This window comes from Populus nigra, chromosome 18, assembly GCF_951802175.1.
Source record: "Populus nigra chromosome 18, ddPopNigr1.1, whole genome shotgun sequence".
In the NCBI taxonomy this organism is placed as follows: domain Eukaryota; kingdom Viridiplantae; phylum Streptophyta; class Magnoliopsida; order Malpighiales; family Salicaceae; genus Populus; species Populus nigra.
In genome coordinates, this window is record NC_084869.1 from 5333194 (window position 1) to 5350067 (window position 16874).

Here is a 16874-nt window from a genome sequence, read left to right on the forward strand (position 1 = left end):
GTAAGTAATATAATCCTTAAAAAGGTTATATTCTAGAGAAGTTGAAACCATGTGATGTTTAAAAGAAAATATAAAGTTTTTTTTATTGAAGAATTGACTCAAGTATATTAAAATCTCATGAATTTGAAACTTTATTTTTTAAAAATAAAAAATACAAATTGTGTAATCAAAAGAAATAGGACAGAACTCAATCTATCATTTATCATTCTTCTAGATCTCGCGTCCATATTCTAAAAGTAAGAATTAGACCCTATTACTAGACATGGATCCTAAATCAATATCTTATGTGTTAGAAACTTTTTACTTTCAATAATAAACACAAGCATCTAATTTAGATAAATTCTTTGCATATAAGGACAATAGGTATATTTTTATTAATAAAAACAAACAAGTAGCTTACCTCAATAAGATGTTTTAGAGTAATTTTAATTTTCCCTTTAATATAATCAAGCCCTTACCTAGAGCCTATAAAAGACTAGTTTAGGTTCCTAATTATCAAAAAAAATGATGGCATCTCCTTTTCTCATTTTACCTCCTTTTATTAATTAGTTCATCGAGATATCTCCTATGACAATAATCGTGAAAGTAGTGTCAAAGCATTGTGTATGGAGACATGGCATTGAGATGTGAAGATTTTATTGAAGATATAAATATATACATATTTCATTATGGACATGGAGAATTTCTTTGGGAAACAACATTGTTTTAACTAAAAAGCTCAAAAGATTTTATCATGCAAGTAAAGATACAATTTTTAAAAATCATTTAATCTCAAGTAATGCATCGTAGGGATATTTTCTTATTTGTTTAGGTTGTATTTCCTTACTTATAAATTGCTGGAGGTGATCTATAGCGATCAATAATTTTATCTTTTTTTCAAAACATGATATTCCTAGTATTATGACCATTATCATGGTGGAAGAAACAAAATTTATTAAGGTTCTTTATATTCATGTCACTCTTCATAAGAGATGAGTATCGCATAAATTATTTTTTCTTAATAGAAAATAATACCTAAACCCTTATGTTGATAAAAAAAAAATGATTATAAAATCAGGGAACATCTTTATCACAAATGGATCCATTGGTGTTCCTTTTAAATGCTTTAGGGCTCCTAGGAAATCAATGGTGGTTAGGAGATTCTTCTCTTTATAGATGGAAACAGGGGTGTTCTTGTTTGGTTATGTTTGTTTTTTCTTCTCAAATATGGTTTTCGATCACCTATTTCATATTGAAGAAAGCTCAATCAGGGAGAGTATACTATTATTCTCAGAAAAAGTAGTTATAGACCTCACTAATCAAGGCTTCAATATTAATGAATTTGAGTAAACTTCTCACGTTGAGCATTCTTTCTTAATACCTTTGGAGATATACTTTGATATTATAATATTTTCATTGTGAGATGATGAAGAGCTTAATGATACTTTTTTTAGCTGGTATAATTTTACTGAAATGAGAGATGAGTTTGGCACTAAGATTATGAAAGTTAAGGATGAAGCCAGACTCTAATCTATGGTACCAAGTCCAAATAGATCCATGAAATATTGTCATAAAAACTTTGCACACAATGTTATTGTCTTATGTTATAAACTCCATAATGCTTCACACTTTTTATATGCATTCTCTTAAGCTTACAAGACTATGGTTTTTGTCTAAGTTAGCTTTTACGAAGATGCAATCTTTGGAGAGATGAATGTATAGCATTTAATGAAAAACTAGAGAATCTCTTACTTGGTGAAAACGATGTTCATTCTTAGAAGCTCATGCAATTATTAATCTTGTCTCCTATCTAGGTGTTTTTCTATGAGGAGCATGCAAATGAAATTCTTAGGGAAATTGATAGCAATAGCCACCTCTATGGCTAAGACTTATTGAGGAGTGTTCTTCATAGCAAGAGAAACTTCTTCAAAGAATTAGCATACGAGTGTTATTATACCTACTTGTTTCCACGTTGTTCTTCTCTATCCCTTTAAGAAACTAGAGTCATCTTTCCAAATCTATTGTTGTATAGCTAAAACAATACTAATGAGCACTTTCACTTCATGAGAGAGCCGGTGAAGATCTGGAGTACTTGTGGTGGGGAGGTTAGTTAATCCTTCATGTCCTAGATTTTCTAAGTCGTTGGCCATGAAAATAACTTTTTGGTGATAGGTGTGAACGAAAATGAACTAACTTTTGTTCAAGTTCTCACAAACAGCCCCATTGATGAAGTCGTGAAGACTTCAAACTAGATTGGACTTTTCATGGTTACATCTTGAGCTTATAAAGTGGTTGGGATTGACATGGTTGACGAGCTGATGTGATGATGGACTTGTCAACTACTTAGAGTGACTAGACTTGACCACTGGTTTAGTGGGTTGATAGGGTGACTTCCTCACTCACCTGTAAAAACATGTTCTTTATTAGAATAGGAGGGATATTTGATCCTTAAACTAGTAAATATAGGAGAAGAGAAGTATGTTGAGCATGAAAATAATGGAGAAGATTAGTAGTGTAATAGGTGAGCAAGATGAGCTATTTTATGTGTGGAGTCTTGTTATGTTGACTTATTTTTGAGTTGCGTCGTTGCTTATGTTAACTTACCCATTGACCCGGGGTATTTATATACTCTAGTCACATGAGCTTACCTTGTAGATAGTGAAGAAATGATAGAGAGTTACCTCGTGATAAGTGGAGAAAAATAAGTTGATGGTTACTATATCATTAATGGAGAAATTGGTGCTTGTCATTGGTTATAGTGTGCCTTGTTGTGCCATTGATGGAGAGATTGCTGATTGACAGATACCCAGATACCCTTTGAGGTAACATATGGGAAGAAAATATTGAAAGAAATATTTCTACAAAAGCGGTTAGATTGTCCCAAACGTATATTGACATAATTTACAAGAAAAAAAAACACATGGCAAAAAAAAAAAGGATCTTGTAGTTAAACAACACCAGGATGTATTGATTCCCAAGTTAATATTTACATAGATGATTAATTGAGTAATAACAAGTGGGCATTTAAAAAGATAATCGGGTGGCTTGTGTTTTTCCTCTTTTCTTTCCTTGAATATTATCGTGCTTATTGTTTAAAAAACAAAACATAATAATAATAAAAAAAATAAAAAAAGAATTTGTGTAATAATTTTTCCATCTCTTGAAAGTATTTCTCATCTCAGCAAATCTACCTTAAAATTAAAATGCAAGAACTAGACTTTACTTTTATTTGACAAATCAATTGATACCCTAAAACCAGCTCAAGTGAAAAGATTCATAAGAAATTACATTTTCAAAAATCGGTCACTATTCACTTGACAAAAAGATCAACTCTTAAGAGCTAGCAAGTCCATGGACTCAATGGCAAATCATAATGGAGCGTGGGTCGGAATCATTGTTTTAAGAGTGTGGCTAAAATTACATGCAATTGGAGATTTGGAATCTCTTAGGGACCTCTTCCTCTCAAGTTGAACTCTTCCATGATTGAGAATGCGGCACCTTGCAAGGAAAAAAGTGAAGCGTGATGACCCAAGGGAGAGATTTTTCTATATACTTCTCTCAGTATGATATAAATATGACAAACTTGCCCTTACAATGTATACAAAGGAGTCCTCATCAAATTGATAGTTGGACACCCCACCAATCGTCCTACACACCAATGTTTCTCCTCCTTATCCCACGCACCCTTTCTTTTCCCAGCAGAACCCCATAACTAGAGGGGGGAGGGATCATGATGCATCCATTGACATACTTTTTATCACCATATCATACCATATATTGACCTAAAAGAATTGTGGAGCAAACACACTATGGCAAGCGAAGGTACTTGGACGAGAGATGAAGAGAAAACTTTTGAGAATGCAATAGCGATGCATTGGATTGATGAGGATTCAAATGAGCAATGGGAAAAGATTGCTTCAATGGTGCCTAGCAAAAGTCTTGAAGAGTTGAAACTACACTACAAAATACTAGTAGAAGATGTTTGTGCTATAGAGGCAGGAAACGTACCAATACCAAATTATGAAGGAGAGGAAGCCGCATCTTCAACTAAGGATCTTCATGGACTTTCTGGGACGATGACTACCGTTAAGGAATTGAATTGTGCTTGTGGAAGTGGGTTTGTGGGGTTAGGTCATGAGTCATCCGGACATGGAGGCAAAGGAGCATCAAGATCAGAACAAGAAAGAAAGAAAGGTATTCCATGGACAGAAGAAGAGCATAGGTAAGTCCATTTCTATCTACTTTCTCTTCGGATTATATTTAAACTCTCCTTCATGTTATGGTAATTACCAATATAAACGAACAAAGTTGATTAGTTTAATGTAGCAGACAGCGACTGCTTTTGGTGTAGCAGTTCATTGGTTGGTTGCAAACTTTAAGTGGAACTAGAATCTTGTGTTTCTTCGCAAACCACATGTCAATTTTGTACAAGGTTTTTTTTTTTTTTTTTTGAATAATTAGTTCGGCACTGGCCTAATCTCTCTCTCATTTCTTTTCCCTGCAGGTTATTTCTACTTGGTCTTGAAAAGTTCGGCAAAGGAGATTGGAGAAGCATATCAAGAAACTTTGTCATATCAAGAACACCAACGCAAGTGGCAAGCCATGCTCAAAAATACTTCATCCGATTGAACTCAATGAATAGAGATAGGAGGAGGTCTAGCATCCATGATATTACATGTTTGAACAATGGAGATGTGTCTTCTCATCAAGCACCAATTACTGGTCAACAAGTGAACACAAGCCCTGCTGGTCCCGCTCCTGCTATGGGACCGCCAGTGAAGCATAGGACACAAGCTCATATGCCTGGTTTAGCCATGCATGGCCCGCCGCTTGGACACCCAGTTGCCCCTCCTCCAGGTCACATGGCATCGGCTGTTGGAACTCCGGTCATGCTTCCCCCACCTGGACACCATCCCCACCCTCCCTACGTGGTTCCTGTTGCTTACGCAACGGCACCACCAAAAACAATGCATCAATAAGGATCTCATTTCCTCCAAATTTCACCAGAAGACTGAAGGATTTTGAACGAAGGAGGGTTGTTGCTAAGAGGACTTTTCTTTTCCTAGCTGGGTACTGTAAATGAAGATTCATTCATCAAGAACATGATCAACAAGATGTAAGGCGCCTGATATTAGATGTAAGGTATCAGGGACTCTGCATTTTTTATCATTGAAATTTTGTATTCTATGCTAATCATAACTGCTTAATTTATCAAACATCTCAACAAGATCAGTGATGACTGCTCTGATACTTGGTGTTTCTTCTGTCAAATTATCTCCCTGCTGCCTCTAGAAAAATTACAAAATAATGAGAAATCCATCTGAAAAACCGAGATGGATTTTGAAGCACAATTGATTGGCTGTCCAACTTCAACAAGAGAGAAACAAGGCATTTTTAAAGTAATTTCCAAGGATCTCCGTTTAACAGATTATTTTGTACTTAAATTAGCGGGCCACTAAACCCTATAATACGTTAATTAGTTGTATTGTTTTATCTTTTTTCAATTAATTTTCATTTTCATACCCGCCGGATTTTGAAAATAGCTACGCTACTTCGTATTTAATGAAATTGCTATTTCATGACCCAATTTTTTTTTTTTTTCAAAGAGCTTCATATAAAAACTGGGGGCTTCAGAACATTTTGATCATTTATCAACAAAAAGAGAAACAAATGACGGGACAGCAATTTGTAAAAAAAAAACAGAAGGGGGCCAAAAGGGGCGGAAACGAATCTCACTTTTCAGAGGCTTTAGAGCAACGCAGCAAGCACAAATCACTACCACTAAGGTGTAGCAGTCATACAGAACTAGAAGTTACTGATATACAAAATTTCAGACTACCACTACGATGAATGAAGAGAAGGTTTCCCCTTTGATTTTACATGAAGACGCCTAACAAGGATATGATACAACAGCCTCTTTCTTCCCCACTTCCACCATATGGGTGGTTCAGTCCTCTGCCGCTTTTTTATTTGTTTTCCTGCAGGTATTGAGAGTAGTGAAAACACAAACGGAAAATCTCTAAACATCTTTCCGAGTTAAAATTTGACTACAAAGTAGAGAGAAGGGCATTGTAGATCTGAACCATCAAAAATTGAATAAACTGAAAGACAGCAAGCAGGAATTTCTCACTTGTATTGCAGTATGCTCCCCATTGGGATTGCAATTTTGCATAGCTAGATCCAAGGGATGGCCAGAAGTTCATTTGAATCTTCATGACTTCCAGAACAGTTTGAAGACCAGCTCTGGAAGGTGCAATGTTTCCTAATTCATATCCAGGACCTTCACCCAGCAATACCTTTTCAACAAATGCCCAGTCAGTGAAGTAATTAGATTTTAGACAACAAAGGTCAGTTTGAAGACCCTAGAGTCTGATCATTTTAGGAGGTTAGCAGGTACGACTTGGACTTGGCTGCCATGGTATCGCCACCCCTATATCTTTTTTAACAATTTCAATCATGTAACTTCTTCATGGTACATGCAGAGTTATGGAAAGTAAATTTCGATTCATATATAGGTCTACCATCCAAATTTAAATGTTTTTATCTATGACGAGTTTATGTGATTTCAGGTACTTGAATATTCACCTTGATCACTGAGGTGGCAGAAGATGATATTGAGCGTAGATTGTATCTGCAACAGATGAAATTATTTTCATGTGAACTCAGTTGACATGAGATAATTATAATAAAGTTAAAAAGTCAACTAGTAGACAAACCCGCCCTCTAGAATAACAAGCAACTTTCCACCAGTAAGAGTATACAACATATCTGTCATTCGTGAATAGCCAGCAGGAGTTACCTACAAAGACATCATTGCTGTGTCAATTTGACGAACCATCAAGAATAAAAGAAGCATAGAAGTAGATATGGTATTCATGGAACATCAAAAGAAAAAATGGCAAGAAAGTCGATAATTCTGGATGGACAGAGCTCCTTCAGTTCTTTGCAAGCAATTAATGCATCAATAGACTATTTTACAACACGATGAAAATTACCAAATAGCTCAGTAGAAATAGTATATATTGTGAAATGAGAAGACAAGAAACAATTGCAAACAGTTCAGTCAAAAAGCAAAATCCTTACATCACAGCATCCTAGAGGATCCCCCCTTGCAGCATCAAATCCAGCTGATATGATGGTGAAATCTGGAGCAAACTCAGTGGCTGCAATCATGTTGTTCAAGCATCATTGAATGTTTTAGGCATGAAAGACATGCACTTGTTATGAGAAACAAAACGACTGCAAACCATACAAAACACTGGAACAAAGACAAGATGGTAAACATTCCATGGAAAGATATAACAAAGCTTCATTCACAAACGCATAACAAATACTTAACTGTAGTTTCTTACACAGGCAACAAAGAAATATTAGTAAGCGTTAAAAAATCACCTCAGCATAGAGCATCCTGCACCTAAGCATGCCTATGGCAAACCAACACGACACTAGAAATTAATACACAAACAGCACAACAGCACACGGTTTTAGAAGAAACATTTACAACCTCTAGTTTTCCTAACCAATCTAGCTACTTTATGCCAGACCAGCAGTCCATACTATATCTTCATCACCCAAGGGCTAAATTACATAATAGAGTACTGATTATAGCCAGACAATTGATGCACTCTCTTTTAAATATTTTTAAAATAAAAAAGAGCACAAGCAAAAGAACCCACTTCCACATAGAAGCAGATTTCAACATTTAGCATGCAAAATCCATTAATATTTTACAAAACAAGCAGTCTTTCCCAATCCTGGTTCCTCCAAGGAAAAACTAGAACTATAAACACAATTGCCAAAGTTCAGACTGCAGACAATCCCTTGCTAAATTTAATTCACATTTATGAAATAACAAAGAGATCAACCTATAGGTAGCACAAGGTTTTGAAAAGCAAAAATATAATCATTATCACCAACTCCACCACGACTCCAGGGAATATTTACACAGGATCCTTCTGCACCATTTCTACCAACCTGCAAAAACATCCATGAACATTTACCACACTCGAAGTAAGATGCTAAAAATTAATAGGGCATATGAAGATATATAGGTCAATGATAATTACACAGCATGTAAAACCAAATTAACCAGAAGAGAAAAATACTAGTAGGATAAAATGTATCATCCTAAAAGTGTTCCAATTTTAGATGCAGCTTTGCAGATACACCGAGCTTGCACATTAGGATGTAATAATATCACTTTGCATACATTTTTTCCCTTCTCTTTTCATTACATTTTTTTTCAGTCAATCTTGGCCATTTCCTTTTCATTTTTTTATCAAATGTATATATATATATATATATATATATATATAGAGAGAGAGAGAGAGAGAGAGGAAAGGGTAATGAAGACAATGTACTAGGCCTCATGGGAGCTCCACGTCTTGCAGCTCTCCTTGAGGCCTTTGTAGCCTCATTTAGAGCCTCATGTAAAAGGTGACCTTGGTAAGGAGATGGCAAAGCACCATTGATGGTAATCTCACTAACTGGCAGGAAACTAGTTATTTTTCTCCACTTCATGTCCAAAGTTAAAAAAACAATGATGCACACAGGCACACTGTGACAAATTATATAATTTAACACAATAAAGTCCTCGACACTGAATACCGGAGAAATCACAATTAACCTGCTCTATTACTAACACAACCAAGATTTGATGTGTATTAACCCAAACCAAAATTTTGAATGTTAGTGCCAACCTTCCTGTCCCATGAAATATTCTGAGACCATGATGGGAACAAAATGAACAGAGGTACAGGCCTGGTCTCTAATTTCCTGAGTTTCAAATGCTAACAGCGATCCTTTTACATACCCATATTCTTCCAGCTCCAAAGTAGTTTAAGCTTTGGCTTCAGAAATATCTAACATAACAATATCTGGTGAAAAGATCATTTTAAAAACCTCTTCTAATGAAACTCAGTGAATTTTCTTCTACACTTGACCACCTGTACTGTTCAGACCTGTTACTTCCTATAAACTAGACAATATGCATCATCTTTAAATAATTTCCTCAAGCAGTAGCATATCATTCAGAGCTCAAAAATAATAATTCACCTCAAGGAAAAAGAGCAAAAACATGTGCATTACTTTTACAAAGAGTAACATAAATTGTATCTAACTGCACAAATCAAACACACTATATCTTCCCTCTCTATCTTAATGGCTAAACATCCTCAGTGTGAATTATAACACATCATTGACAGAGCTATCATTTTAGGAAATGGATTATTGAACTCTCAACTAAGGATAGGTCCGACTACAATAAGAACAACCATTCTCAGAAACAGAAACAAAAACAAAGACAAACAAAAAACAAAAAAAGAAGAAACCGAATCACAGTGATAATAAAAGCAATAGTACTAATAAAATAACAACTGAATAACAATATCCAGTAGCAAGGGATAATCTTTAATTCATTGGAGATGACGTATGAAATATTTCAATAAATGCACGTCTCCATTATCAGTTCATGAAAACTTTTCATTGAAAAGCTCGATAAACAAAGTTGTATTTCCCTACACATTCAATCAGTGAATATGTCCAACTCAATGAATTCAGTTTCTTGGATCATAGTCATTCCCTTCAAATGAACTCGTAGTAGGGTACAGCAGGGAAAAGGACAGGCAAATTTCAATTCTTGGATATACAGACGTAGTAAGAGAATGGTTTATGTGTCCCACTATAGATTCCTCTTAGTTAAATTAGGAGCCTTAATCCTCCTTTTAAGAAGTAAAGCAAATGGTGTGATGAGTCAAATACCTCATTAGCAGAGCCAGTGCCAGGATAGAACTTTCCCCCCTCATGTCTATGCAAAGATATGTATAAAACCTATAGATATATGCAAGTCAATCAACAAAAGCACTTAACACAAAAAAAAAGGAATAAAAAAAACCATTAAATGCAGAAAAGGAGAGAAGATATCCAGAGCATGCTTAGAATGCTTAAATTGTGCCTTATAACAGACTGCTCTGCATTACTGAAGGAAATCTCTTTAATACTTCAAAATTCTCTATACCAGGTGTTTCCATTGCCTAATTCTAAAACATTGCCAAAAGTATAGGCACTAGAATTACCTCATTTTACTGCATTTCAAAAACAAATTGATGGGGTTGACAAAAAGACAACAGGAAAACGAATTGCAAATCAGTTTCTAACACTATAAAGTGCGTAGCTCATTCATTAGGATAGGTATGGAAATTTTTACTTTCAGTTTCGAGAAAAGGAACATATTTGATCTCCTTTAGTATTATTTGGATAACAAAACATATTGTACAGCTCACCGATTTGTTCTGATCAAATATTTCTTGTGTGCCATTTCCATGATGGACATCCTGCAAGAATCATTATAGAAGTATAAAAAGAAGAAGAAAAAATTCAGCTTACTGGTCAAAAGCAAAGAACAAAGACTGGCAACAAAAAGCATCAAAAGCTGTCAGCAAATAAAAAAAAAAGTATCAAGTGCAGTCAACAAGGACATTACCCAATCAACTATAAGCACCTTCTTGGCACCAGCAGCCTGAGCAGCTAACGCAGCAACTGCAGCATTATTATGAAGACAGAATCCCATTGCCTCTCTTACACCAGCATGATGGCCAGGAGGCCGAACCTAATTGATATTAAATATCATTAAGAACATAATATAGACAGTTCCTCCACCCCTTGACAATACCAACAAAATTACATAACATGCAATCAGACATACCATAGCAAAACCATTTTTCACCCGTCCTGAGAAAATTGTTGAAGCAAGATCAGCACACAATCCTGCCGCAAGCCTAGCAGCACATGCTGAATGCTCATTAGCATATGTGTCAGGAGTGAAATAACTGCCAACAAACCAACCAATTAATAATATAACCAGTCTTATCATAGAACCAACAAGTTCAATGAAAATGGTGCCTTTAACAACATACCAATCAAGGAATGTGAAAGTGTGACCCAAGAGGGTAAATTATTAAACAAAAACACCTTTCTGATGACATTTAGACAGAAAACTTAAGCAAGAGAGGGGAAGCAGAAAAAGAAAAGGAAGAAGGAAAGAAAGGGAAATGAAAACAAAATATCCTAAAAGCTCAAACCTTTTAAGGGTAAAATCAGAAATAATCCATAAACCAAAGAGCAAACAAGCCTGAACAAAAATATAGGCCTAGGACAGGTATGAAATCTTCAAAAGCTAAATTTATACAATTGATTGAGACATCTCAACTCCTTAAAGATCAAATTACCCTCCAAATAAACCATGTAAAAGGCCATTTAAACCCCCATCAAAAAACCAGAATTTGACACCCCCCTAGCTTACAATTCCTAGCACACATCCAATCAGCGATGTCTTTACAGCATTACAGTAGACCCCAATAGTGAGAAATTAGGACAGCATTGCAAGGGCACACAAGAGTGCAGAAACACATGCACCCGTACAGCATAGACATACCTGGAGAAAATATGGCTTGTGAGTTCTACATCTTGAATGTGTTCCAACGAATGCACCTAGAATATCAAATGACCTCATCAAAGACATTATCATTGCTTTCATGATTACCCAACACATTTCAGACAATAAACCTATTAGACAAACACATGGATATCATTAGCACTCGATAATGCTTATCACTCACCATTTGAAGTTCTTCTCGGGTAATCTCTCTTGCAGAAATTGGGTAGCATCTTCCAGGAAATAACCCTGCATACATTAGTGATTGTTGTCAAGTTGCTTATAGATAATAAAGGGAATGCCAAAACTATTAGACAATCCGTCGATTATACAATAAAAGTATAGTGATTATATGGAACAAAGGAAGACAAACAGGAACTAATATTTCATTACTTAAGACTTTTATTGTGTATGATTATTTAGAATTATTTAGGAATACTAGTACTCATTATCTAGCAGTTAAAATAGGAATTTAGCTATTTTAGTTTTATTATCAAGACTATTTATAAGAGGGAAAAACATATGTACCAGCAGTTGCAAGGCTAGCAGCAATAGCTCGAAGGCGATCAGATCGTTCTGGGTGGGGATGTGACTTCATTTGGACCTGCTTTGGACATAGCGATCACCAAGAATAATTAACTAAATTAAGTGATCAGGAAGAAAAGAAATTGCCATCAACTTCCCTTGCAATATCACAGACAGGTAAATGACATATGACCATCCATGAAAAATTACAATGCATCAAAGTCATATTCAAAATCTATGTTTTAAACTGTGAAATTAGATACTATTGCCACTACATAAATTATTTTTGATGTTATATGGCTGGTTCACAATGTCACAACCTTTGGCAAGGGCAGCAATCCAACCAGAAATCACTAGATTTCCATCACTCCCTCAGTGAGAAACAATTTCCATGTCTCTACCATTTACATCTTGCTGAATTGTCCTGTTAGCCAATATATGTTTGAAAGTAATCCACAAATCCATGCCTTAAATTACGCCTAAATGCTTGCAATTGCAGACAAGGATGGCAATTCTTTTTCCCAAGTTTACTCTTGCCAATGGAATCAAATTGAAAATGCAATTTTAATCATCACCAGTAATAAGAGCATTGAGGTCAAGCATTGAGTATTGGTGGAAAGGAGCAGAAGCAAGTATATATGGTATTTCATCCCAAAAACTGTGTATGCGTATAATTTTGTGTTTGCATAGGTTTAAATGCATACAAACTCCTTTACTTTACGATGCCATCAATGAGAGAATTTTAAAGATCTAGTTATCGAACCGTTTTTGAATATTTTGATATTTTCTGTAAAACTATTTGTCTTATTTAGAAATCTAAGCTTATTTAGGAGCTCTATTATTAAGCTTATTTAGGAACTAAAAATTATTAATCAGGTGCTTTCTATTAGCTTTGGTTTCCTTTCCTTATTTGCTTTTATATTTCCTTCTTAGTTTAGGACTATTAGTGATGTTGGTGCCTATAAAAGGAGCACCGTATTCTATGTAACCATAGGACTTCAAATGATGGAGCTATGAGCGCTTTTGTTTAGTTTACAGCTGCAGCCTTGGGTCCGATTTTCCCCTCCTCTTTCCTAAAAGCACTCTTTTCTTCTTCCTTTCTTCCATTTCTTTCTTCCTACAGTAGGGTTACTATTCAAAGGAATAGTAACCATAACAAATCCTCCTAAAAATACACATCCTTAACCAATCCCAATTCCACATGCAAAAACTCCTAACCCTAATTCCCACCTAAAATCCCTAATTCTCCAAACCTAGCTCACCACAAAAGGAATTAATCCAAAGTTTTCTTACATCACTTCGGAAAAGCATACCTTTGCTCCAGTCCTTTCAACTACTCAAATGGCACCATTTTTTAAAGTTCCCATGTAATTATACCTTCGAGAGCCAGAACAAACGAACCATTTTGGGACGCACTATAATCAAGAGAGGGAAAAACATGGAGTGGAATAACTAAATCAATTACAGAAGTGATAATATGGCAAACACAATGGAGTTGACAATAAAAAATAGTGGCAAGGGTATCACTTGGAAACTACCCCCTAACAACCCCCTTTTCCCATACAACTAGGAAGTGAAGAGGGAAAGAATAAAGGCACCATACCTCTGAGTGTAGCAACATCCTCTCATCAAAACCAATTGCTGTCAAACTGTTGGAGGCTGAAAGTTGTGAGTGCATCTCTGCATTGATAAGGGTAAACATTATGGTAGTAGTCACAGATTAACACCAGACAATAAACCCCTCACATAAAAGTTGATATATTAAGCTATTAAATGGAGAACCTTTAAAGGTGAGGATGAAGTCACCAAATTGAAACTTAATGAACCACTTGATGTTTTCATCATTAAGGACATCATTCAAAAGTTAACAGATATTTTATGTTCCTTTAGATCCCCTGAAACTATAGAGGAGTCTGTCCAATATGTATAGTTAATTAGCTGCTACACATTAGGAGATGTGGACCAATCTGTGCAGTTAATAAGCATAAATACTAACAAGGACCACTAACCAGGAAAATAAATAAGAACTATGATAAATCAAATGAATAAATGATTAAAAAAACAAAACAAAGGAACAGCAGACAACAACTTGTCGATTATGACCAACGGTTTACTCCAAGCCTTAACAGATGTTCAGAATCATTCATTCATTCATACTCCAGAAACTAGAGAGAAGTCTATCTAACATTTATAGTTACCTAATAATATAAAACCTGTTTGGAGACCTGGACCAGCTTATAGAATTCCTAATCTTATTCCCATATACTAACAAGTTCCACTAACAGGTAGTGTGTATATATATATATATATAGCAAGTATGATCAATCGAATGCACAAAAAAGTGGAGGAACAATACAATATGATCAATTATTGAAACATGTATCAACAGGCTTAATGGTTCATGGAACTGAATTTGGAGGGAAAAAAAATTCCAGTTTTTAAAGACAACTGTAAGATAGAATTTCCAACTCTGCACCCAAGCTATTCAAGTTTCACGTTATGACCACTTCTATACAAATGAACGAGTAGTATGCATGGTTTTGCATATTAAATAAAGCCCTCCATCAAATTATGATTACAAGTACTTTGATCTACAGGCTGAAAATTCAAACACATTATACCCATGTGGTAACTTTAGTTATCTACCAAGAAAATAGTTTGATAACAGAAGGCAATGAGGTCAATGCTTTACAATCAGTGTTGGTTCAGGTGAACATACTAATTAATAACTACCAGGTGCTGGCTTGCAGTGTACACATGATCAACTTATATGACAACATTTTGAGCAGGAGTAAGTGCCATAATCTCACACAAATTGGTTTATATGGAATATTATAACACATATAAATTCAACAAATTATCTTCTTCCTAAAAACTTTAATCATTTGTCAAGTTTCTACTACTTACCACTATATTCAGTGTGGCTACCAAATGAAATTTAATCATCGTTCATGATTGAAAGAAGAAAATGATGGGGGGAAGAGAAGAGGGGGCGATAAGAAAATATTGGTAGTAGTAGCTGTTAGCTATGAAAAACAGATACATGTAATCACCTTTGTTTTTTCCTTTCATTTCTGACTCAACCTCACTGCAACCTGCGTCTTGTGATGAAGGAGATGCAAAGCACCCCAGCCTCAAAATACCAGAATCTTTATGTTCACCACATAACTGCATAGAATAGATTGTGCAAGTCATCCACACACATACCATATCACATAAATATGTTGATGCGGATATTGATTCTAGTGTCAGCAATGCATAATGCACCACCAAAAGATGACATGAAACATACATCACAGATGACACCATCGCCAAGATTAACCATGGTGCAGTTGACGCAAAACCACTTTATAAGCTCTACATGCTTTTGCACAGGCTCCCAGTCACTGTCGTCTTCATCGTCTTCATCAAAGAAATCTGTGTTGTCATGAATGTCCTGAAATGTCAAGTCTCCCTGTCTAGCCTTTTTCTTCAAAAGAAAAAACAAATCACATTACTACTTTTCAAGTTGACATGTTATTAAAGCTAAAATAACCATCTCATGCACTAATAAATCCCCAATATGTTAAGTCATTAATGGGTTCAGCTTACACATACAAAAACAGGTTCTATGTCACCGTCTAAGTTGCCATCTACATCTCCCGTATTCATCATTAAATCATAATCTTCACCACTTGAACTAGTTCCAGCTCGATTAGAACCCAAGTTTTCATGTTTGCCATTCATACCATTACTGGAAAGACCACGCCTTTCTTTGTGAACACTCTTCTGAGCCTCCCCATTTGCTAAACGACCTGTTTTAATTGTTTCAGAACCCATATTGCCTCCAAGATTCGAATAAATATTTTCTGCATTTTCATCAAAATCAAATTCACAAAGCTAATAGCAAAAACACGACGACTAAGCATCAAAATGTAAAGTGGTTAACTGCAACATGAAAAGGCAACAAGGATTAATTTATATAAATATTTCAGCAACATTACGAAATAAAATAACAATAACTGGTCTTATTTCTTTCCAAATAATTCTAAAATTAAAGAGTAAGATAACCACACACACACACAAAAAATCACCATCATCATCATCTTCAAGCTATAAAAGGCCACCATTCCAACTATAATATGATATGGTTACAGAGGAATGGAAAAAGAAAATTCAAAAACTAAACTTTTATTTATTACTGGGTGTACAAGCTCTAAAATCACGAAAAATACAAATCTAAACTTCGAACCCTAGAATCTCACAGTGGCAGCTTGCCAGATTCTCACCGGTTAAGAATGCGAAAATCGAGAGAGAGAGAGAGAGTTAAATCAATAATGGAGGGGAAAGAAAACCCTAAAAGAATGCAATACTTCTTTAGGGCTAACAATTTAAAGTAGTAGAAGAAGAAGAAGAAGAAGAAGGTATTGATTTAATTAGTCGATTTACCTGAAACTGCAAAAACAACAAAATGAAGAAAGCGAAATCGATTTTGACTTTCACTATTACCTTACTAGTGCTGTTGTTTTTGCTTTGGGAATCACGATCTATTCTTTTTCGTTTCAATTTCAAGTTTCATCTTTGCAAGCGGGTCACCCCATTCGGGTCGGGTCAACTCAATTCGGGCTTTTACTTAATTTTTCTCGTGGCCCATTAGGCTTGATAATATTTTAATTTGACTGTAATTTAATCCTTTAATTTATCACCACAGATTAATTAATCCTTAAAATCAATTAATTTTTTAACTAGTATTGACAATCCTTTTTTTTAATTATATTTCATTCCAAACAATGCTTTCTTTTGTCTTCAATCTTTTCTATTAACAAAAGGTAAGCATTTTGTTTTTGTTATGGAAATGATAAATTGTAGTTTTGGAATATTTCATCTGGGATTTATAATGTGCATATAGAATTGTAAAGATAAATTAATTTAAAATTATAAAATGCAAATATAATATTAA

At 35.0% G+C, this 16874-nt stretch overlaps 2 protein-coding genes across 10 annotated transcripts; one reads left to right on the forward strand and one right to left on the reverse strand.

Annotated features, from left to right (window-relative positions):
• Positions 1-3588: 3588 nt before the first annotated feature.
• On the forward strand, positions 3589-5250 carry LOC133678523 (transcription factor MYBS1). The gene is made up of 2 exons (XM_062100846.1): positions 3589-4201; positions 4484-5250. Exons 1-2 carry the CDS (start codon positions 3789-3791, stop codon positions 4956-4958), a joined length of 888 nt encoding a protein of 295 aa, XP_061956830.1. The 5' UTR covers positions 3589-3788; the 3' UTR covers positions 4959-5250.
• Positions 5251-5726: 476 nt separating this feature from the next.
• LOC133678521 (histone deacetylase 15) lies at positions 5727-16506 on the reverse strand. 9 transcript variants are annotated; one of them, XM_062100839.1, is made up of 18 exons: positions 16424-16506; positions 15527-15783; positions 15228-15404; positions 14989-15103; positions 13539-13615; positions 11939-12017; positions 11595-11659; positions 11411-11466; positions 10682-10805; positions 10460-10585; positions 10260-10310; positions 9739-9807; positions 7845-7953; positions 7063-7142; positions 6696-6778; positions 6565-6610; positions 6110-6275; positions 5727-5957 (listed from the first exon to the last, which is right to left on the reverse strand). In XM_062100839.1, exons 2-18 carry the CDS (start codon positions 15752-15754, stop codon positions 5821-5823), a joined length of 1788 nt encoding a protein of 595 aa, XP_061956823.1. In that variant the 5' UTR covers positions 15755-15783; positions 16424-16506; the 3' UTR covers positions 5727-5820. The 9 variants fall into 9 exon arrangements, with proteins under 9 accessions (XP_061956823.1, XP_061956822.1, XP_061956825.1 ...); XM_062100838.1 differs by having other exon boundaries at positions 16364-16452; XM_062100841.1 differs by having other exon boundaries at positions 15533-15783; positions 16364-16444.
• Between the last annotated feature and the right edge of the window lie 368 nt (positions 16507-16874).